Genomic DNA, 23,439 nt, shown 5'->3' with positions numbered 1-23,439 from the left:
AGAGGGACACGTACAAAATGAAAATAAGCTTGCCTTACGTACATTTTGGTCAATTTGCATTTTTTTTAAGTTTATTTATTTGTTTTGAGAGAGAAAGAGAGAGAGAAAATCCCAAGCAGGCCCCATGCTGTCAGTGCAGAGCACGACATGGGGCTCGATCCCACGAACGATGAGATCGTGACCTGAGCCAAAACCAAGAGTCAGAAGCTTAATGAACCAAGCCTCCCACGTCCCCAACATCTTGTTTTTTTCATTAATTAACATTGGCTTTTGTGTTCTTATTCCTAGATCCACTACAACCTCGTTTTGTTTTTTGTTTTTTGTTTTTTATTTTTATTTTTTTATTTTGAGAGAGAGAGAAAGAGCACGCCAGTAGGGGAGAGGGGCAGAGGGACAGGGAGAGAGAACCTTAAGTAGGCTCCGTGCCCAGTGCAAAGCCCAACACAGGGCTCAATCCCAAGACTCTGGCTGGGATCAAGACCTGAGCCAAAATCCAGAGTCTGACTCTCAACCCACTGAGCCAGCCAGTCGCCCCTACACCATCATTTTCATGGCCAGTCCCCATTACTGGAGTTTTAGGCTGTGTCTTTGTTTTTCTTTTTTTTCCTAGTGTCGCTTCTGTAGAACTTCTGCATTGCTCTCTGAACATGAGGCCGAGGGGCGCCTGGGTGGCTCAGTCGGTTAAGCGCTGACTTCGGCTCAGGTCATGATCTCATGGTTTGTGGGTTCGAGCCCCGTGTCAGGCTCTGTGCTGACAGCTCAGAGCCTGGAGCCTGTTTCAGATTCTGTGTCTCCCTCTATCTCTGATCCTCCCCCGTTCATGCTCTGTCTCTCTCTGTCTCAAAAATAAATAAACGTTAAAAAAAAAAAATTAAACATGAGGCCGAAAGAAATGGATAACTTGTCCCCTCCAGCTCTGTAAGGGCTCATTTAAAAAAAAAAAATTTGGGGCGCCTGGGTGGCGCAGTCGGTTAAGCGTCCGACTTCAGCCAGGTCACGATCTCGCGGTCCGGGAGTTCGAGCCCCGCGTCAGGCTCTGGGCTGATGGCTTGGAGCCTGTTTCCGATTCTGTGTCTCCCTCTCTCTCTGCCCCTCCCCCGTTCATGCTCTGTCTCTCTCTGTCCCAAAAATAAATAAACGTTGAAAAAAAAAAAATTAAAAAAAAAATTTTATGTTTTTATTTATTTTTGAGGGAGAGAGAGCACAAGCAGGGGAGGGGAAGAGACAGAGGGAGACACAGAATCCGACGCAGGCTGCAGGCTCTGAGCTGTCATGACCTGAGCCGAAGTGGATGCCCAACTGACTGAGCCACCCAGGCGCCCCTCCCCCCCCCCCAAAATCTTTTTTAATCTAAGTGCCTAAGGCGGTTGCAGGCACAGAGGAAGCACTGAGCAAATGGGCACCGTGGTGGAGACTGGGCACAGCCCCCCCGGCTCTGAGTTGGAGGCCCCTCTCAGGTCTCTCCTATGGTGGGGGGTGTCTTGACCGCAGAGACCCTGCAGGAGTACCTGAAGGTGGTGATGGCCCTGAAGTACGACGAGAAGCCGCCCTACACCATACTGAGGAACAATCTAGAAGCCCTACTGCAGGATCTGCGGCTGTCAGCCTACGACCCCCTGGACCTCCAGATGATACCATAGGTGGGTTCCGGTAGGAGCAGTTTGTGAGTCTTCCCCCTCCCTCACCTCCGCCAGCCCTGCTTCCCAGATGCCATTTAAGGTTTCCAGCAGGGCCGACCTCCCAGTTAGATGCTGGATTTTTCCACAGGGTTCTTGAACCATCCAGCCCTCGGGGAATCACACATAGCAGAAACCTGGCTCAAATTGGCTTGAAGGAAAAGGGCCAATTGGTTGGCTCTTGTGGCTAGAAAATTCCAAGGGGGAAGCTGTAGGCATGACTGGATTCAAGGCCGGGAAAACAGAGCCAACACGTCCTCATCTCTCCATCTTTCTGTCTCTTTCTTCATCCCTCTGTTTCTCTATCCCTCTCTCCATCCACCTGTAGCCTCCGCTGTCCTGTGGGTTGGCGCCACCTGCCCCCCCCCCCCGCCCCCATCACAAACCTCGCTGGTTCTGTTCCCAGTGATGCACTTTGCCCTGCGCTTCTCGGTCTGTCTCACGGCCCTTCTGTGTCAGCACAGAACACCCATGACCTTGTTTATGGAGGCACCGTATTCCGTTGTGGATTGCAAGGATACTCTTTTTTTTTTTTTTTAAGTTTATTTATTTATTTTGAGAGTGAGAGAGAGAGAATAAGTGGGGGAGGGGCAGGGAGAGAGAGAAAGAATCCCAAGCAGGTTCCATGCTGTCAGCGCAGAGCCCAACTTGGGGCTCAAACTCGTGAACCGTGAGATCATGACCTGAGCCAAAATCAAGAGTCAGACGCTCAACCAACCGAGTCACCCAGGTGCCCCAGAAGGATACTCTTTATGACCAGTGGCTGGCATTTGCTTGGTTTCTGTTTTACAAGCCACGTTGCCTTGAACACCTGCGTGCACAGGCCTCGCTGGGGTGTGCACGCGTGTCTGTGCATGGGGTTCTTCTTTTGCGAGAACTGGATCCTCTCTAGCGGGGCCGTACCTGTCTACACTCCCATTAGCCCTGGGTGGGAGTGCACAGAACTTCAGGGAAGGTCAAAATGAAACTAAGTTCAGCCGACAGTTAATTCTGGCAAGGCTGTATGGACGTGTTCTGAAGAGAGGCTTCCCCGAGGCCATGCCCTGTCCGGGGAGCTGTAACGTCTGTCTTCGTGGCTGCCCGAAATCAAAGTTCAGTGTGTGTCTAAGTCAGCGGTCCTCAGAGGGAGACCATGTTGCCCGTAGGGGGTATCTGGGGACACTTTTGGTTGTCACAACTGGGGAAAGGGTGCCCCCAGCATCGAGTGGGTAGAGGCTGGGGGCACCACGCAGCACCCCACGAGGCACAGCCGGCCCCCGCCATAGAGTCCCTGCGAAAGCAAAGGCATGACCTTGACCACCCGTGGAGCTTGCCCACTGCCTGTCACTCCAGCTCATTACACAGATGCGCCATACCCCTAGCTGTCCCCGTGGCCCCTCTACCCTCCCGCACCCCTCGCCCACCCACCCTGTCCCTCCAGGCGGTTGCCGGTCTCCGGCGTTGGGCTGTGTGCTCGCAGCTCAGAGCCTGGAGCCCGCTTCGGATTCTGGGTCTCCCTCTCTCTCTGCCCCTCCCCCACTTGCACTCTGTCTCTCTCTCTCTCTCTCTCTCTGTCTCTCTCTCTGTCTCTCAAAAATAAATGAAACATCAAAAAAAAACCCACAAAAACTGGAAACCCAACAGCCCCTTCCGGGGTCATCATGTTTTGGGTATGAAACGGAGTAAGTAGCAGGTTTGTCCCTTACTTAGGGACTCAATAAGGGGACGCTAATCAAAGAGCTGGTGACCTTGGAATAATTTGAAGATCATCTCACCTCTGGCTTTATGGCAGCTCCTTGCCTTGGCCTGCGTGGCTGACCCCCCAAGTCCACTCTGTGCCAGCCACACTGTCCTCCCCTCACATTCTAAACCAGGCCAAGCTTGATTCCCACCTCAGGACCTTTGTACTTGCCATTCTCACAGTCTGGAACACGCTTTCCCTTCGTCTTTAATGTTTATTTTGGGGGGCAGAGGGGCAGGGAGACAGAGAATCCGAAGCAGGCTCTGCACCATCAGCGCAAAGCCCGACATGGGGCTTGAACTCACAAACCATGAGATCATGGCCTGAGCCGAAGTCGGACACTTAACCGATTGAGCCACCCAGGTGTTCCCCACCCCGCTTCATTTTTCAATGACTGGTTCCTTCTCATCCTAGGAGCTCAGACCTGGGCCTTCCTTCACTGCCCCAGTGAGGCACTTCCCCACCCGCTATCACCACCTCACCTGTTTTCTGCACAGCGCTGTCCCCTTCTTGAGGGAAGTTAATTTGTAACATCTTTACCCACTCTCCCAAATCATAAATCCAACAAAGGTCTTGTTCGTGGTAGTATTGCCAGTCTCTAGAAAGTGCCCGTAGGGGCTTAATGGGTGCTCCTTAAATGACTAGGACACTAACAAGCCATTTTTATTGTCTTCCAGATCTTTCAACTCATGGTTTGAAATAGAAAAAAACCCAAACAAGAAATGTGACTCAAGGCCTGCTGTAGTATCACAGATATGCTTTTAGAAAGATCCCTTGAATGTGCATGCCTGCTGCTTCTTTAAGCATCACTATGAATCAGTCTTGATTAGCATCAGGGAACCCAGCAGTTAGGCTCCAGATAATGTGAATTCCTCCTTTCGATTGTCTCATCCTTTCAGCCATTGTCACCTACCAGCCTCTGGGGTTGTGGACAGAGAAGACCCCCAGCTCATGGTCAGGGGTGAGCCAGCCCCCTCAGTCGGCACCCTTCCCGCTACTATTGGCACTACTATGATTTGGTAATAAATTGTTTCGTTGGAGCTTGGATAGTAGAGTGTCTACAAAAGAAGCTCCTTTTGGAAAAGTTGGCTTCTTTTTTCTCCATCTATCCATCCCTTTCATCTTTCATCCATCTATCCACCCTTCTATCCACAGATATCCACAGATAGATATCCACAGATGTCCAAAGTTTCATGTAGATGCGCATCCATCCATCCACCCATCCGCCCATTCACACAGCCATTTATTCATCCATCCATTTAGCCAGCCACCCATTCTTCCATCCATCCAACCATCCATCCATCCATCACCCACCCACCCATCCATTTAGCCAGCCAACCATTCTTACATCCATCCACCCACCCACCCACCCATTTATAACCATCCACCTATCCATTTATTCATCCATCCATCCATCCATCCATCCATCCATTTAATCAGCCATCCACCTATCCATTTTTTCATCCATCCATTTATCTATCCATCCATCCATTTAATCAGCCATCCACCTATCCATTTATTCATCCATCCATTCATCCATCCATCCATTTAGCCAACCATCCACCTATCCATTTATTCATCCATCTACTTATCCATCCATTTATCCATCCATCCATCCATCCATCCATCCATCCATCCATCCATCCATTTAATCAGCCATCCACCTATCCATCTATTCATCCATCCACTTATCCATCCATCCATCTATCCATTTAGCCAACCATCCACCTATCCATTTATCCATCCCCATCCTTCCATCCATCCATCCATCCATCGTCTATCCATCCATCCATCCATCCATCCATCCATCCATCCATCCATGTAATCAGCCATCCACCTATCCATCTATTCATCCATCCATCCATTTAATCAGCCATCCACCTATCCATTTATTCATCCATCCATCCATCCATCCATCCATCCATCCATCCATCCATTTAGCCAACCATCCACCTATCCATTTATTCATCCATCCATCCATTCATCTATCCATCCATCCATCCATTTAGCCAACCATCCACGTATCCATCTATTCATCCATCCATCCATCCATCCATCCATCCATCCATGTAATCAGCCATCCACCTATCCATCTATTCATCCATCCACTTGTCCATCCATCCAGCCATCCATCCATTTAGCCAGCCATCCACCTATCCATTTATTCATCCAGCCATCCAGCCATCCACCTGCCAATCCCTCCATCTGTTGATGCACCCAGTCATTCTTCCATCTCTCCATCCATCCTTCCATATACTGTTCCATCACCCACCCTCCCACCCACCTTTCATCCATTCCTCCATCCCCTCATTCTCCCATCCATACATTGATCCTTCCTCTAATTCAACAAATATTCAGCAGGTATTTCTTGAATTTGTGCTGCGTGACGCACATCATGCTGCACAGAGGATCCTGATGAACAAGACACACCGAGGTCTTTGAGCTGGTGGAACCTCCAGGCCAGTGGAAGGGGAAGGCATTAAATGAGATGACTGAGTTGTGCTCCACATGCTGGAGAAAAGACATGGTGCTGTGATGGAGACCAAGGGGCCCAGGGCCGGGGGTACCTTTACAGAGAGTCCGGACAGAGAGAGTGTGGAGGAGGCTGGCGCAGCCGCCCCCCTGGGACAGTGAGGCCCAGGCAGTGGCCGACGCTGGAGGAAGAGAGGGCCTGGGGAGAGATTTCAGAGGCAGCCCGGCCAGTGGCTAGACTGGAAGGGATTCAGAACAGGGAGGGTACGCTCACCTCCCAGACTCGGTCTTAAAGATCTGGAATCGTCCACCATTACTTTGGAATGGGGAGGTCAGAGGCCGGGTCGGGGAGGAGCCTGCTCTAATTCACCCTGATTCTTGCCTGACCAAGGCAGGCAGGGGAGATTGGCAGACTGATGATCACTTCCTGGGTGAAAGCAGGCGTGTGTAGCGCTTTCCAGAAGGGGATGTTCCTCAACGAGAAAGAAAACTCATCTGAAAATCTCCTGCTCAAAACCTCTCTTTGTTCATGAGTCCGCAACATTACAGGGACATCAGCTGCCCCTCAGGGCCCCAAATCAGGTAACAGGACGGTCTCAATGTCAGCACCTGGCCCTCCCATCCTCTGGCCACTCAACGCACTTGCCCAGTTCCGGCAGCCCCTCTGTCCTCTGCCCTCGTCTCTGAGTGAGCAAAGCCAGCCAGGACCCGGTGCTGCTCAGGCAGCGAGAGGATTTCTCATCTAGGATACTGTCCACATTGTCTCTGATCCTGCCTTTGTCTGTCTGCAGAGCCCTGTCCTTGACCTTGTGTGTTTTGGCAGCTTGTCCCCCAACCTCTGAAAGAGGAGGGTGCTGTCATCGGCATTAGATGAGAATCACATGGCCCAGGGGAGTAGAAATCACATGCCACCATGTGGTTGATGGTGGCTGAAGCCCACCCTTTGTCCTCTATGCCTCGCCTCTGCCCCCAAACTAGACCCTGGCCCAGAGTTAGATGTTTGTGGTGCAGGTGCTGGTGGTGAGGTTTTTTTAAATCATTTTTACTGCAGGACACCTCTGAGCCTTCAATACACACAGGTATGTAGTATGTCTCCAAGAACAGCCCCAGTAGGCATCTGAGAAGGACAAAGCATTTCTCTTTGCTTAAATATTTTTCTTGAGGTGCCTGGGTGCCTCAGTCGGTTAAGCGTCCGACTTCAACTCAGGTCGTGATCTCACAGTTTGTGAGTTTGAGCCCCACGTTGGGCTCTGTGCTGACAGCTCGGAGCCTGGAGCCTGCTTCGGATTCTGTGTCTCCCTCTTTCTCTGCCCCTCCCCTGCTCATGCTCTGTCTCTCTCTCAAAAATAGACATTGAAAAAATATTTTTTAAAAGAATAATACCGGGGCGCCTGGGTGGCGCAGTCGGTTAAGCGTCCGACTTCAGCCAGGTCACGATCTCACGGTCCGTGAGTTCGAGCCCCGCGTCAGGCTCTGGGCTGATGGCTCGGAGCCTGGAGCCTGTTTCCGATTCTGTCTCCCTCTCTCTCTGCCCCTCCCCCGTTCATGCTCTGTCTCTCTCTGTCCCAAAAATAAATAAAAGTTGAAAAAAAAAAATTAAAAGAATAATACCCGATATCTGGTTAGCAATAGGATTATGCCAATTGAAAGAACAGAAAATGATGTTAAGTTCTCTGTGGGTTTTTTTTTTTCCTTAGGTTTATTTATTTATTTTGAGAGAGGGAGAGCCAGTGGGGGAGGGGCAGCACAAGGTGGGGCTGGGGTGGGGGTGGGGGGATGAATCCCAAGCAGGCTCCATGCTGTCATCAAGGAGCCCAATGCAGGGCTGAAACTCATGAACCTGAGCCAAAATCAGGAGTCTGATGCTTAACCAACTGAGTCACCCACGTGTCCCAAGTGTTTTTTCCATGTTTACAAGAATATCTTGAATGTGTTAAAGAAAGAATTGATGAAAAATTTATCTCTTTATGTGCCAACACTTTTTTAAAAATTTTTTGTTTAATGTTTGTTTTTGAGAGAGACAGAGTGCAAGCAGGGGAGGTGCCAAGAGAGAGGGGACACAGAATCCGAAGCAGGCTCCAGGCTCTGAGCTGTTAGCACAGAGCCCCACACGGGGCTCGAACTCACGAACCTTGACATCATGACTTGATCCAAAGTCGGTCGCTTAACCGACTGAGCCACCCAGGCACCCTGTGTCAATGCTATTCTTAAAGGAGATACTACTTAGAACAGGAAGAGAATTTCTGACTTGAAGTGGATAGTTCCTGCATTTCCACGATGCCCTTTTCAAAACGATTTTATCCCTGAAGGATTTTATTCTTTTACATTAATGTCACTAACCCCCAGCATGGGAACAAATGGAATCCTCCTATATAGTGTTGAAGAAGGGGTATGACATGAGAATAAATGCACTTATTTTCTCAGGAGACACCATTTTTAAAAGTTATTGATCGAGAGATGCAGCAAAGCAAATTGTGCCGTGAAAGATACAATTCGACACAGCACTTTTTTTTTTTAGAGTTTTATTTTATTTAAAAAAAAATTTTTTTTTAAGTTTATTTATTTTTGAGACAGAGACAGAGCATGAACGGGGGAGGGTCAGAGAGAGAGGGAGACACAGAATCGGAAGCAGGCTCCAGGTCTGAGCCATTAGCCCAGAGCCCGACAAGGGGCTCGAACTCACGGACCGCGAGATCGTGACCTGAGCCGAAGTCGGACGCTCAACCGACTGAACCACCCAGGAGCCCCTAGATTTTTATTTTTAAGTAATCTCTACACCATGGGGCTCGAAACCACGACTCTGAGTTCAAGAGTCACATGCTCCACTGACTGAACCGGCCAGGTGCCCATTGACACATCAAAAATTTTTTTTAATTTTTTCTTTAATGTTTATTTTTTTAGACAGAGAGACAGCATGAACGGGGGAGGGGAGAGAGAGAGGGAGACGCAGAATACGAAGCAGGCTCCAGGCTCTGAGCTGTCAGCACAGAGCCCGACACGGGGCTCGAGCTCACGAACCGCGAGATCATGACCTGAGCTGAATTCGGACGCTTAACCGACTGAGCCACCCAGGCGCCGCGACACATCAAATTTAAAGAACCGTTAACTTTATGTCAACCCATGTTCACTGTGTTGGCCCATAATGCTAAGATTGAGCGCGTTTTCTCATTAATGGACACAGTAGAACAAATTAAACGGACATTCAATGGAAAAAAATAAATTGGATGTGACCACTGTAAAAACTATAGTGAAAATTAATAGCAAGAAACTGCGCTACAGTGAAGTCGGGAGGATTTGGCCGCGAGAGCACTAATGCACTGCCACGCATAGTCAATTGCAGACCCAACCGGAAGAGGCCGACCTGACCTTGCGCGGGGTGGGCCTTGCATGGGGCTACTGCTCTACTAATCCAGTGGGAAGCGGAGAGGCTTTTCTTATCCCCACCCCTGCCCCCAAAGTTCAGCCAATGGGAAGCCAGCATACTTCCAAGCCTTCCCCCATTGGCCCCTTTTCTCCATTAAACGTGTGCCTCTCCCTTCCCTAGACTCACCTACGGTTTTGTTGCAAGTTGTGTGCCCACAACTGCAATTCTCTTTTCTTCCCCAACGAACCCATTTTTGCTGGTAACGAAGCTGGCAGTTTTTCTTTTAAGGTGAACACATTTTACAATGTAAATGAAACACAGATCCTAACCGCAAGGAATCCCATAAGCGAATTCTACAAGAAGAAGAAACAACTGTTAAGGAGAACCAAAAACATCCGGGACGTACAAAGAAGGAGGGTATATAATTTAGATAACCTGTCATTTATTGCAGAAAATCCGGGAATGGTTTTCCGTGTGGTGACAATACACAAGTTGGCTTTCCAGAAAGCAGGCTCAGAGTGGGGCGGGGCGGAGGGCGGGTCAGGAATCCTCCTGACCAGGTCGGTTACCCTGGGAAGAGCCCGTGACCTCGGGCAAAGTGCTCTCTCTGCACCGGCTTGTAATTTATCGGTGACTGGCTGAAATGTGAGCCCAGCTCTGCCCATCCCCACACAGGTGAACGCCAACACACCACACCGGTTGGCGACCCGTTTCTGTGGAAAACTATTCACTCAGGAATTGTCCCGGAGGTGTCCCTTCTTGAGAAGCCCTGCGCCCTCTAGCCAGCGGTTGCAGGAGCTGGCTGGAGGCGTCACTTGCAGATCTTGATCTCTGAATACTCCGTGGTGCTGGTGGCCTCCGGGTCCGGAAGGTTCCAGGGCTTCAGCCCATGGAAGGTGAGAGAAGCATAGTGGGGCTCCTTTCCCTCCTCCGAGGTGGGAGCGGCCATGGCTGGGGGCGGGTGGTCTAGGGGGGTGCTTGACCAATCCTCATGCTGGGAACCCTGAGTGGAGGGGAAAGAAGGGGGTCAAATTAGGATAACGGGAGCTGGCAGATAGCGAGGGGGACCCACGAGCAAGCCCGGAAGCTGGAAACCACTTAGTCTTTCATCATTCATTCCACAAGCATTGGCTGAGCCCCCATTCACTCATTCATTCATTCACTCACTCATTCAATAAATACGTGAGAGTAAGAATGTCTCGCCCTTGGTAATCAATTGCCAGGCTCCTAGATGCCTCACCACAAGCCATCAGGGAGGCACTATTAGCCCCATTCATCAGGTGGAGAAACCGAGGCTAGGTAAATATTCCCAAATCACACATTCAGTTGTTGGTAGGGCCAAGATGAATGCCCAGGTGTCTCTGGCCCCAGTTCCTGCCACCTTATGGAAGAGCTGTCCCGTGTCAGACCCTGGCTACTCAATGGGGAACAAAGTAGACATCATCCATTACCTCCCACTAGCTTGCAGTAGGGGGCACTGACATTAACGTAGTGGTCAGTTATACTACTATCTAATAGCAAATTGAGATAGGATGCACAGAAATGGGGTGGGTAGTGTGAAAAGGACAGGGATTTGCGAAGAACTGAACTGCCCTCAGGGACCACTCCACATCTCAGAAATTTAGGCAAACTCTATAACAAAATTGTAGCACAGACATTAAAATCAATTAAAACCAATGTTGGGGCGCCTGAGTGGCTCAGTCAGTTTAGCGTCCGACTCTTTTTTTTTTTAATGTTTATTCATTTTTGAGAGAGGGGGGGGGGGGGCAGAGCACGAGTGGGGGAGGGGCACCGAGAGGGAGGCACAGAATCCGAAGCAGGCTCCAGGCTGTCAACAGAGCCCGATGCAGGACTCGAACTCATGGACAGGGAGATCATGACCTGAGCCGAAGTCACATGCTTAACTGACTGAGCCACCCAGCATCTGACTCTTGATTTCGGCTCAGGTCTTGATGATCTCACGGTTTGTGGGATCGACCCCTGCGTCTGGTTCTGTGCTGACCGTGCGGAACCTGCTTGGCATTCTCTCTCTCTCTCTCTCTCTCTCTCTCTCTCTCTCTCTCTCTCTCCCTCTCTCTCTCTCTCTCTGCCCCTCCCCCACTTGCACTCTTGTCTCTCTCTCTCTCTCTCTCTCTCTCTCTCTCTCAAAATAAATATATATATTTTTTCAATCAAAGGACATTGTGCGGTCAAGCGCTCACCACGCCCCAAACAGCTTATGTTAACAACGTGATTTCTGGTGAGGCCTTGGGCCACACAGTATCGGCTTGACCTCTAGAGGGCTGGACACCAACAACAAAGATTAGCCATACAGGGGCTCCATGCCTATGTCACCAAACCTCCACACGGCCAGGGTGAGCTTCCCTGGTGGGCGTCTAACAGATTTCAGTGAGTTCGGAGTCCTTCTGGTGAGCTATTGAAGCTGAGAGTGTCTTGGGGACCCCTGAACTTTGTAGTTGGCAATACTTATTTGCGGGGTGGGATCTCCCTGGCATCCTGTGTTAGGGAGGAGAGAGAGGAAGGAAGGGAAAGTGGGTCCGGGGTCCAGAGAGACCTGAGGAGGTGGGGGTGGGGAGGGTCCGGTGTCCACAGGAAGCTGGACAGGCTGTGCTGGTCCTTGGCTCCGCAAGGTGAGTCGGAGAGCAGAGGGGCAAGCGACTCCCATGTGGCTGGATTGGGTGACTGAGTTGATGGGGACCCGAGACCAAAAGCCTGTCCGAGCGCGATGACCATCTAAGTCTTCTAGGGTGTGGCCGTGGCCATCCCAGGGTGGTGGCCACATGGGACCCCGACGGACAGAGGGCTCAGCACTCACCCAGGAGATGGGACCCAACGTGCAGGCAGCTTCCTTGCCGCCAGCTGCTGTCTCTGGGGCCTGCTTCCTGCGGGTCTTCACTCTGCGGGGGAGGCCGGGACCTGTCAGCCTGGAGTGAGCTACTGCCCCCCCCCCCCCCCCCCCCCCCCCCCCCCCCCGCTTAAGAGGCCGGCAAGTCTGAGCACGGCCGGAGGAGGGGACGCACGGAGCCCGCCGACCCGCGCAAACAGGCGTGATCAGGGCGGCAACAGCCCTCCTTTGATTCTCTGCCCCAGTGCCCCGATCTCGAAGCCTCGGCACCACCAGGGCTCCTCCCGCTGGGGCCGCCTGGGACCGTAGGACGCGGACCCCTTCCATCCCGCGCACCCGCCCTCTCTCCCAGGGACAACTCTCACATGAAGAAGATGAGGCAAGGACAGAGACCGAGCAGGCCAGCGACACCAGCACCCCCGGCAGCCGCCAGAACGAATCCTCCCCCAAGCAGAGGCTGCGCTGCAGAGGAGTGAGGTTTCCGGTGAGTCCCCTCCAAGCCCCAGGCCGCTTGTGCCCCTGCCTCCCGCAAACTTGGGCTCTCATGTTCTTCATCCCCCAACCTGCAGAAAACCCGGACTCTGCCCCCCTCCTTCCTCCTCTCTCTCACCCCTTCCCATCCAGACCCCGGCCCCACGCCCACCCGGACCGTCTTCTCCAGGATGCAGACTCCTTTCTCCCCCGTCTCTGCCCACCCTTCCCCCACAGCCCCCAGACCTGGCAGCAACACCAGGACGGCGTCGGTGCTCTGGGCCCCGTGCTCATTCCGGGCCTCGCAGCCGAGTCTGAGGTCGGAGAGCAGCGGCCCCCTGAGGCTCAGGGAGCTGTTGGCCCAGGGCCCCTCGGAGCTGGAGGTGACGGTCAAGGAGGCGTCGCTGTGGTTCCCCTCCAGCAGCCCCTCCCCCAGCCGCCAGCGCAGGGTGGGGGCCGGCCGGGCTCGGGCGGAGCAGGTGCAGCGCAGCGCCTCGCCCTCCCAGGAGCAGGAGGGGCCGAGCAGCCGCGGGGGGCCTGCAGGGCGGGGAGGGGCAGAGTCAGCGACGCCTCTGTTCCCCAGGCCCCGGGCGTCCCGCCCCCGGGGGTCCCCACACTCACAGACCACAGAGAGACGCAGGGAGACGTGCTGGGAGCCCCGAGCGTGCTGAGCTCGGCAGGTGAATTCGCCTTCGTGGCCCGACTCCACTCGGGGCAGCTCCAGGACCCCGGGCTTCCAAGGCTGGGACGGGCTTAGAGTCCGGCTCCCCTGGGCCCAGCTCAGTGTGGCTGGAGGGTTGCTGTCGGCGACACAGACCAGGAACACAGATTCCCCTTCCAGGACTGGAAGAGATGAGCCATTCCCCGGGTATTTCAGTTCTGGAGGAAGAGAGAGAAAGAGCGAGGGTGAGCACCCCCAGCCCAGGGCCGAGGCCTATTTCTCTCTCCTCTCCATTTTCCATAAGTTGGGAAGGGATCTCCACGGGTAGGTTGTGTGTGTGTGTGTGTGTGTGTGTGTGTGTGTGTGTGTGTTATGTTTATTTAGTTTTGAGAGAGAGAGAGCGCGCGCGCGCAAGCAGGGGAGGGCAGAGAGAGAGGGAGACACAGAATCCAAAGCAGCCTCTGAGCTGTCAGCACAGAGCCCGACGCGGGGCTCGAACTCACGAACCGCGTGCTCATGACCTGAGCCACCCAGGCGCGCCAACCACAAGTAGTTTTTAAATTTTTTTTTTCCAACGTTTATTTATTTTTGGGACAGAGAGAGACAGAGCATGAACGGGGGAGGGGCAGAGAGAGAGGGAGACACAGAATCGGAAACAGGCCCCAGGCTCCGAGCCATCAGCCCAGAGCCCAACGCGGGGCTCGAACTCACGGACCGCGAGATCGTGACCTGGCTGAAGTCGGACGCTTAACCGACTGCGCCACCCAGGCGCCCCTCACAAGTAGTTTTTAAGCAGCTTTATTGTGATATAATTCACATACCATGCAATTCCATGTATATACCACTTAAAAAGGAGTCCTGCGGTGACCATTACCACAATCAGTTTCAGAACTTTTTCATCACCCCCAAAAAAAGCAACCCCTCAGCTGCCTCCTCCGTTGCTCCCGTCCCCCAGCCCCTGGCAACTCCTAACCTTTCTGTCTCCACAGATCTGTCTATTCTGGACATTGTATCCAAATAGAATCATATGCCACTGTGGGCTTTTGTGTGCCTTGCGGTATGATGTTTCCAAGGTTCGCCGCCTTGTAGCACCTGTCAGCGTTATACTCCCTTTCTTTCTTTTTTAAAAATTTATTTATTTTGAGAGAGAATGAGCACGCGCAATCCAGCAAGCGCATGTGAGAGCAGGCAAGGAGCGGAGAGAGAAGGAGAGAGAGAATCCCAATCCCCGTGCTGTTGGCACAGAACCCGTTGCAGGGCTCGGTCCCACGAACTGTGAGGTCACGAGCTGAACAGAAATCTACAGTTGGATGCTTAACTGACTGAGCCACCCAGGCGCCCCAGTGCTGGACTCATTTCTATGGCAGAAGCATGTTCATTGCATGGATGGGCCACGTTGTGTCTATCTGTCCATCCACTGATGGACACTGGCTTCTTCAAGGCACACGCCCTTCGCTACACTTCTCTCTCTTTCCCCAGCCGCTGAACACCCCTGGCTCAAGTGCCCAAACTTCGAATACCAAACCCTTCAAGGCTCTTCAGGACTTGACCCCTGCCTCTTCACCTCCTTTCCCCCAGTTGTCTCAGGATGAGTGGGGTGTCCACATTTTGCATTCTAAAAGTCACAAAGGAGGAAGGGGTGTTCTCAGAGAAGTCTCCCTTCCATGCTAACTAACCTGCAGGCAGCAAATTCCTCTTGTCAAAGGCAACATTTATTGCCAGTTTCTTGTGTGGCCTTCCAGAGCTATTCCGTAATAGCCTTATCTAGTAACATTGAAATACACGTCCCTAAAATCCCACAGTTTTGTTCCTGGGCATGAAATTTACAGTCCCATCCCCCCGGGGTACCCTGGCACTCTCCAGGAGCTGGTTAGAAAGGCAGAACCATGGGGCGCCTGGATGGCTCTGTCACTTACGCCTCCAACTTTGGCTCAAGTTATGATCTCATGGTCATGAGTTCAGGCCCCCTATCAGGCTCCCTGCTGTCAGCACAGAACCAGCTTCAGATCCTCTTTCCTCCTCTCTCTCTGCTCCTCCCCTGCTCACGCTCATGCGCACCTCAATGCTCTCTCTCTAAAAAATAAACATAGGGGCGCCTGGGTGGCTCAGTCGGTTGAGCGTCTGACTTCAGCTCAGGTCACGATCTCGCGGTCCGCGAGTTCGAGCCCCGCATCGGGCTCTGGGCTGATGGCTCGGAGCCTGGAGCCTGCTTCCGATTCTGTGTCTCCCTCTCTCTCTGCCCCTCCCCCGTTCGTGCTGTGTCTCTCTCTGTCTCAAAAATAAATAAACGTTAAAAAAAATTTAAAAAAATAAACATAAAAAACAAAAAAAAGAATGCAGAACCAGAGGCCACACACGCCTCCTGAGTCACAGCTGCATCGTCGCAAGATCCCTGAAAAATCTACGTGCCTTAAAGAAAGGCTCTTCTGTTGACAAGGGGAATGTTCCAAGTGGCATTATCATGAAAACTGAAAACTGTGGACAACTCAAGTGCCTGTTGAAAATGGAACGTGAGGGGCGCCTGGGGGGCTCAGTTGGTTGAATGTCCGACTTCAGCTCAGGTCATGATCTCGTGGTTCGTGGGTTTAAGCCCTGAGTCCAGCTCTGCATACTGATGGTGTGGAGCCTGCTTGGGATCCTCTCTCTCTCTCTGCCCTCCCCCTCAAAAATAAATAAATACACTTTAAAATAGGGGCAGAGAGAGAGAGAGAGAGAGAGAGGAGAGAGAACTCCAAGCAGGCTCCACAGTGTCCGCGCAGAAACTGATGTAGGGCTCAGACTCACACACCATGAGGTCATGAGCTGAGCCAAGATCAAGAGTCAGACACTTAACCAACTGAGCCACCCAGATGCCCCTAAAAAAATCTATCTATAGATATAGATGATATAGAGATAGAGACAGAGATAGAGATAGATGCATATATAAAAGAAAACATCATGCTAAGTGGAAGAAGCGAGACCAAAAGACCACATGCTGTAAGATTCCATTTATATAAAATATCCGGAAAAGGCAAGTTCACGGCCAAAGAAAGTTGATTAGTGGCCAGGGGCTGCAGGGAGCGGGAAATAGGGAGTTATTGCTAATGGGTACAGGGCTTTTTGGGGGGGGGGGTGACGAGAATGCCTTGCAACTACATACAGCGGTGGTTTCACAACATCACAAATGTCCTAAATGTCACCGAACTTGCTCACTTTGAAAGGGCTGATTTCATGGGATGGGAGCTGAATTTCAACTTAAAAAGATAACTCAGACGTCAGAGAGGAACACGTATGTTTCAGTCCTGTGTCACATAAGCTTTCAAAAACACTGGCAAGCAAACATCGCGTAGAGATTCCAACATATTTGGCAAAATGGAAAGAAAAAAGGAAGATACGTGGATGTGTTCATTTAAAAAATAAAGTAAAATTAAGTAGAAACAATGATAACACAGCGTCCCGTGTGATGGCTTTCTCTGAGGCCAGATGAAAGGGGCTGAAATTAGGAAGGAGCATTCAGGGTGTTCCAAAAGTGGGGTTGCTGTTCCTTTTTTTTTTTTTTTAAGTACCTCTATGCCCAATGTGCAGCTTGAACTCACGACCCTGAGATCAAGAGTTGCACATTCCACCGACTGGGCCAGCCAGGTGCCCCTGTTCTAGTTCTTTTTTTTTTTTTTTCAACGTTTTTATTTATTTTTGGGACAGAGAGAGACAGAGCATGAACGGGGGAGGGGCAGAGAGAGAGGGAGACACAGAATCGGAAACAGGCTCCAGGCTCTGAGCCATCAGCCCAGAACCTGACGCGGGGCTCGAACTCCGGGACCGCGAGATCGTGACCTGGCTGAAGTCGGACGCTTAACCGACTGCGCCACCCAGGCGCCCCATCTAGTTCTTAACCTCAACCTCATCACTGACCACCAAGGTGTTCATTTTGTGGTGATTCTCCATAACGTGCACGTATTTGACAAGTTGTCTTTGCGGCTAATGAATAGTAAGCAAAAACAATCCGTCACACAGCGAAAGGGAAGCCTCCGGACTCTGCTCTCGCTGTGCATCACCCTGGCCCTCCCGGGTTGGCTTCGAGGCCCTTGGACCCACCTGTGCAATTTCCTCGGGAGATGCCGATGGTCAAGTTCTGTGGAGCATCTAGGACAGAGAGACACAGAGAGGAATAGAGTCAAAGCTGGCCCTTCCCCCGCCGCCCGCCCCCAGGAGACGCAGAAATGGAAATAGAAACAGACAAGTCCCGTGTCCCCCCTGCAGCCCCTCGGAGCCCCCCTGCCCCGCCCCGCAGGCATCTGCAGACAACTGAGTCCTGCCCCTGCCCCCCTCCCCCCTCCCCCACTCTCACAGGAGACGTTGAGCGTAATGGTGCTTTGGGTGCTCACACCAGCCCTGGGGAAGGTCACATGACAGGTGAGGTTGGTGCCGTGGTCCTGCGGACGGGGGGTGAGCAGGATCTCCGAGGAGTTATAGGCCTCCAGGTCCGGTCCCGGAGGTCTGAGCGCAGCTCCCATCCAGGAGAGGGTGAGGGGCGTCACCCCATCACAGGCCCCGGGCACAGAGCATGTGAGGTGGCTGGGAGAGCCAGACTCCAGGGGCTCCTCGATATGGATATCTGGGGCCTGTGTCAGCGCTGGAGAGGAGACATGAGACCAGAGGGGACCCCTCTGTGTGTGCCTCTGAAAGAGGCACCCCAACCCTAAATTGACCACGCTCCACTGTTCCCCCCTTAAAGGTGAGCACCGGGGGCGCCTGGGGAGGGTGCTCAGTTGGTTAAGCATCTGACTTCAGTTCAGGTCATGATCTTACGGTTCGGTTTGTGGGTTCGAGCCCCACATTGGGCAGGGCTCCACGCTGATAGTGCGGAGCCTGCTAGGGATTCTCTCTCTCTCTCTCTCTCTCTCTCTCTCTCTCTCTCAAAAATAAATAAATAAACTTAAAAAAAAAAAAAAGGTGAGCAGCAGGAGGCCCATGTCTGCCCTCGAAGACGTGCTCCCCCATCCCTGTCATGGACTCTCGGGGCCCCTCCATACCTCTTACAGTCACAGTGAGCAGGTCACTTTGGTAACTGTGTCTCATGGAACCTGTGTCCAGTTGAAAATAATACTTTCCACTGTCTCCCTTCTGGGCGTCTGTGATGTTCAGGGAGCAGTCCCTGTCCCCAGGGTCTCTGGCGAGGTGAAATGAAAATCTGTTCTTCCTCTTTGCGCCCTTGGCAGGGTTGTTTGTGGCCATGAGAACATCCCCTCTGGAGTTGTAGGTTTTCCGGAACCAGGAGCCGTAAACAGGTGCAGAGGGGCTCCTGCGAACCCCCGAGTAGGAGACGGTGCAGGGAACGTGGACACACAGGCCCTCCTGCACCGTCACGGACTTCTGCACCTGCAGCTTGTATCCAGGATTCTCCTGCAGGGACCCTGGGGGCACACTGAGGCTCAGCGACAGTGACACGCGAAGCCCCTGCCCGCCCCCACCCCCCACCCCCCACCCCGGCCCTCAACCCACTCACCTGCCCACAGCAGCGGCAGCAGCAAAGGCAGCAGCATCTCTGGGGTCCCCGGGGGCTGGGCCCGCCACCGAACGGTCTGGCTTCTAGGCGTGCCTGTCTGTCCTGGAAGGAAGCTCCAACAGGAAGCTTCTTGTGGGGGAAGAAGTGGATAATGACCATCCACAGAAGAGGAACCGCGGGAAGGGAACCACAATGTCCTGGAGAATCCCTTCTTCCAACTTCTCCTTTCACAGAAGGCAGCAACAGGGCAGAAAGGGTTCAAGGCTGGGCCTCAACAGGGAAGGAGCCCTGTTCCAGCCTCGGGGGTGGGGGGGTGGGGAGGACAGTCCTGGCAGTGGCGGCTCTCGGGGGAGTCAGTGAGTAAGGGCTCCAGGTGAGGTACTAGAGGCAGAATTCTTTCTTTCTTTCTTTCTTTCTTTCTTTCTTTCTTTCTTTCTTTCTTTCTTTCTTTCTCAGAATTCTTTCTTTCTTTCTTTCTTTTCTTTCTTTCTTTCTTTCTCAGAATTCTTTCTTTCTTTCTTTCTTTTCTTTCTTTTCTTTCTTTCTTTCTTTCTTTCTTTCTTTCTTTCTTTCCTCTTTCTTTTCTTTTTCTTTCTTTCTCCCTTTCTTTCTTTTCTTTCTTTCTTTCTTTCTTTCTTTCTTTCTTTCTTTCTTTTCTTTCTCTTTCTTTCTTTCTCCCTTTCTTTCCTCTTTCTTTCTTTCTCAGAATTCTTTCTTTCTTTCTTTCTTTCTTTCTTTCTTTCTTTCTTTCTTTCTTTTCTTTCTTTCTTCCTTTCTTTCTTTCTCAGAATTCATTCATTCTTTCTTTCTCAGAATTCATTCATTCTTTCTTTCTCAGAATTCTTTCTTTCTTTCTTTCTTTCTTTCTTTCTTTCTTTCTTTCCTCTTTCTTTCTTTTCTTTTTCTTTCTTCCTTTCTTTCCTCTTTCTTTCTTTCTTTCTTTCTTTCTTTCTTTCTTTCTTTCCCTTTTTCTTTTTTCTTTCTTTCTTTCCTTCTGTCTGTCTTTCTTTCTTTCACCAGGCAAACATCTGCTACATACAGAGACAAAGAAGAGAACCCAGTGCCCACCCCGCTCCCCAAGGGCACTCAGCCTCCCTGCATGCCTCGGGCCACGTCTGTCTGTCCGTCTGTCTGCAGTCCACACACGCTCCGGGTTCCACGGTGAGAAGCAAGCAAGGACACAGGGTCCCCGCACTCAGAAGGGCCTCACGCTTGGGGGGGAGGGTGATGCTCTGAGGTTGCCATCTTGAAATGCTTAATAATTTTTTTTTTAATTTTTTTCAACGTTTATTTATTTTTGGAACAGAGAGAGACAGAGCATGAACAGGGGAGGGGCAGAGAGAGAGGGAGACACGGAATCGGAAACAGGCTCCAGGCTCCGAGCCATCGGCCCAGAGCCCGAGGCGGGGCTCGAACTCACGGACCGCGAGATGGTGACCTGGCTGAAGTCGGACGCTTAACCGACTGCGCCACCCAGGCGCCCCTGAAATGCTTAATAATTTTATCTTTGAATTTGTGCTTGTAAGTGAAGCCCTAATGAGATAAGGAACACGAACTAGAGAAAATGGAACCTTGGGTCACACGCCGTCAAGCCTCCCCCATGCCCCCACCTCCTCCTTCCCCGGGCCCCACTCCCACTCGCACGCCCCACCTGGGCACAGAGAGGGTCTGAGCCTTGCCGAGTTGAGAGGTGGGAGCCCTAGGCACCTGTGAAGGTCTACACTGCCCACCCCCCGGTATGCCCACCTCCCAGTCAAGCCTGAGGGGGACTTGACTTTAAGTCCTTGACCTTAAGTCCCTGAGCCTGTGTGGCTCAGTTGGTTAAGCGTCTGACTTTTTTTTTTTTAAATACTGTTTATTTATTTTTGAGAGAGAGAGAGACAGACAGAGCATGAGCAGAGGAGGGGCAGAGAGAGAGGGAGACACAGGATCCAAAGCAGGCTCCAGGCTCTGAGCTGTCAGCACAGAGCCTGCATGGGATTGTCTCCCCCTCCCCCACTCGGGCTTTTTCTCTCTCGTTCTCTCTCTCAAAATAAATATACTTAAAAAAAAAAAGATGTGACCACCAGTTGACCCGTGAGCTGGACCCAGGCCATTGGAGGCTCCGCATCCCCTCCCCCGTCCTTGGAACGTGGGTCCTGCTTGCCTTTTCTGCTCCCAGAGTCCGCTCCAAGGACACAGCTTCGAGAACACCCGCGAGGTAAAGGTGACTGAACACAGTTAAGGCCTCTCTTTATATAAACTTTAAGATCTGGAGGCCGGGGGCGCCTGGGTGGCTCAATCGGTTAAGTGTCCAACTCCAGCTCAGGTCATGATCTCACGGCTCGTGAGTTCGAGCCCCCACCTTGGGCTCTGGGCTGACCACTCAGAGCCTGGAACCTGCTTCGATTCTGTGTCTCCCTCTCTCTCTCTGCCTCTCCCCTACTCCCCTGCTCGCGCTCTCTCTCTCTCTCTCTCTCTCTCTCGCTCTCGCTCTCGCTCTCACTCTCGCTCTCTTTCTCTCAAAAATAAATAAGCATTAAAAAAAAATTAGCCTTTAAGCAAAGAGAGGTCTGCTCTTTGCCTGAGGGAACCCTTGAGCCCTTGGAATGGGAGTGTCCTGCCTGATGAGAGTGCCCTGGTTTACCTGGGGGCCTTGGGCCACAGCACAAAGGCATTGGATCAGTTTGACTTCTGGGGGAGGGGGTTAGAACCTGAACTGAGGTCAGCCATGCTGGCGATCCCTGTCTACGTGCAGAGCAGCACAGACTAGGAGGTTTACAACAATAGGAATTGAGGGGCGTCTGGGTGGTTCAGTCAGTTAAACGTCCAATCTGGATTTCCGCTCAGGACATGATCTCATGGTTCGTGAGTTCGAGCCCCGGATCGGGCTTGTGCCCACAGTGCGGAGCCTGCTTGGGATTTTGTCTCTCTCTCTGTCTCTGCCCCTCCCCCTCCTCAAAGTAAATAATAAATTAAAAAAAAAACAAAAACAAAAACAAAAGGAATTCATGGCTGACACCTCCAGAAGCTGGAAGTCTGAGATCCCGGTGTCGGCAGGGAGGATGCGTCCAGGCCTCTCTCCTGGCTTCTGGCTGCTGCAGGCCTGGCTTAGAGACCACACTCTCCCTGTGTCTTCCCATCAGCTTCTCTCAGTATGCTTATGCCTCTGTGTCTCACCTTCCTTTTCTTATAAGGACACTGGTCCTACTGGATTAGGGCCCATTCTCGTGACCTCACCTTAACTTGGTCACCTGTGAAGACCTGATTTCCAAATAAGGCCACATTCACAAGTACTGGGGGGTAGGACTTGAAGATCTTGCGGGGGGGGGGGGCAAGATAACAATGCACAGCAGGACCCATAAAACCCTGGATGTCAAGACGCCGGGGAGTTCTCGATTGGCAAGGCTCCATGGGTGTTGTGACACGGTATCGCTGGGTACATTCGTCAGCTTTGGGCCCTAAAACACCACAGACGTGAAAGCCCAGAGATGGGGGGCTCAAACAGCAGAAACTGCATCTCTCACAGTTCTGGAGGCAGCAAGGTGCCGGCCGGGGGAGGCCCAGCTTCCTGGCTTGCAGACGGCTGCCTTCTCGCTGTGTCCTCACGTGGTAGAGAGAGATCTTTGATGTCTCTTCTTTACTTTTTATTTATTTATCTATTTGTTTATTTATTTGAGAGAACAGCCAGGGGAGGGGCAGAGAAAGAGAGAGAGAGAGAGAGAGAATCCCAAGCAGGCTCCGTGCTGAGCACAGAGCCCGACAAGCCGAGAGATCAAGATCATGGCCTCAGCTGAGATCAAGAGTCCAACGCTTAACCGACTGCGCCATCCAGGCGCCCTTCTGGTGTTTCTTCTTATAAGAAAACTTTTCCTGTGGTTTCAGGTCCTCTTGTGGTTTTGTGACTTCACTGAACCTTAATTACCTCCCTGTCCCCACATGATATGATACAGTCACATCAGGAGTTAGGGCTTCAACCCATGAATTTGGGGGACACACAATTCAGGCCACGGCACTGGGAGAATTAAGTGCTGTCCACATGACTCCACGAGGAGAGGAGAGAAGGAAGCTGGAGCCAGGTCTCTCCTGGCCCTGCCCGGTGCACCTTTCCCATTACAGATTTTTATTTTATTTTACTTTATTTTATTTTATTTTATTTCATTTTATATATACTTTAACGTTTATTTACTTTGAGAGAGAGAGAGAGAGAGAGAGCACGAGCAAGGGAGGGGCAGAGGGAGAGAGGGAGACACAGAATCCAAAGCAGGCTCCGGCTCTGAGCTGTCAGCACAGAGCCCGACACGGGGCTTGAACTCGTGAACTGCGAGATCATGACCTGAGCCGAGGTGAGACGCTCAACCGACTGAGCCCCGCAGATGCCTGTATTTTTATATATTTTTATATATTTTTATATTCTTATTTTAAGTAGGCCCCACACCTAAAGTGGGGCTCACACTCACAACCCCGAGATTAAGTCACACGTTCTACCAACTAAGCCAGTGAGGCGCCCCGACCATTGCAGATTTTAATCTGTAACCTTTCGTTGTTAAAAACCACGAGTACAACAGGGGCGCCCGGCTGGCTCAGTGGGTAGAGCATGTGTCCCTTGATCTCAGGGCTGTAAATTCGAGCCCCACTTTGGGGGGGCAGAGATCACTTAAAAACAAAATATTTACATACATACATGCATACACCATGCATACAACAGTTTCCCTGCGTTCTTCAGGTCTTTCTAGTGACTCATCAAGCTGCAGGGTGGTCTTAGG

General features: G+C 51.7%; 2 protein-coding genes across 4 annotated transcripts in view; one reads left to right on the top strand and one right to left on the bottom strand.

Annotated features, from left to right (window-relative positions):
* Positions 1 to 4,445, top strand: part of VRK3 (VRK serine/threonine kinase 3) — a 34,196-nt gene extending 29,751 nt beyond the window's left edge. For both annotated transcript variants that reach the window (XM_086690502.1, XM_086690501.1), the window contains exons 14-15: positions 1,492 to 1,640; positions 4,074 to 4,445. In XM_086690502.1, the coding sequence (XP_086546628.1) occupies positions 1,492 to 1,640 (149 nt within the window). In that variant the 3' untranslated portion in view covers positions 4,074 to 4,445. The remainder of the gene's footprint in view (positions 1 to 1,491; positions 1,641 to 4,073) is intronic.
* A 5,200-nt stretch (positions 4,446 to 9,645) lies between these two features.
* Positions 9,646 to 18,892, bottom strand: SIGLEC11 (sialic acid binding Ig like lectin 11). Of its 2 annotated transcripts, none has more exons than XM_086690497.1 (9): positions 18,695 to 18,892; positions 18,222 to 18,602; positions 17,537 to 17,821; positions 17,284 to 17,331; positions 13,170 to 13,427; positions 12,795 to 13,085; positions 12,443 to 12,539; positions 12,048 to 12,129; positions 9,646 to 10,235 (listed from the first exon to the last, which is right to left on the bottom strand). In XM_086690497.1, the coding sequence occupies exons 1-9, from the start codon at positions 18,729 to 18,731 to the stop codon at positions 10,044 to 10,046; spliced, it is 1,671 nt and encodes a 556-aa protein (XP_086546623.1). In that variant the 5' UTR covers positions 18,732 to 18,892; the 3' UTR covers positions 9,646 to 10,043. The 2 variants fall into 2 exon arrangements, with proteins under 2 accessions (XP_086546623.1, XP_086546622.1); XM_086690496.1 differs by having other exon boundaries at positions 10,086 to 10,235; positions 12,443 to 12,534; positions 18,695 to 18,823.
* Positions 18,893 to 23,439: the final 4,547 nt, after the last annotated feature.

This window comes from Puma concolor, chromosome E2 (genome assembly GCF_028749965.1).
Source record: "Puma concolor isolate L17-30 chromosome E2, mPumCon1.1.hap2, whole genome shotgun sequence".
In the NCBI taxonomy this organism is placed as follows: domain Eukaryota; kingdom Metazoa; phylum Chordata; class Mammalia; order Carnivora; family Felidae; genus Puma; species Puma concolor.
The sequence above is the reverse complement of the archived record's forward strand: the minus strand, read 5'-3'. Positions and strand labels throughout refer to the sequence as shown.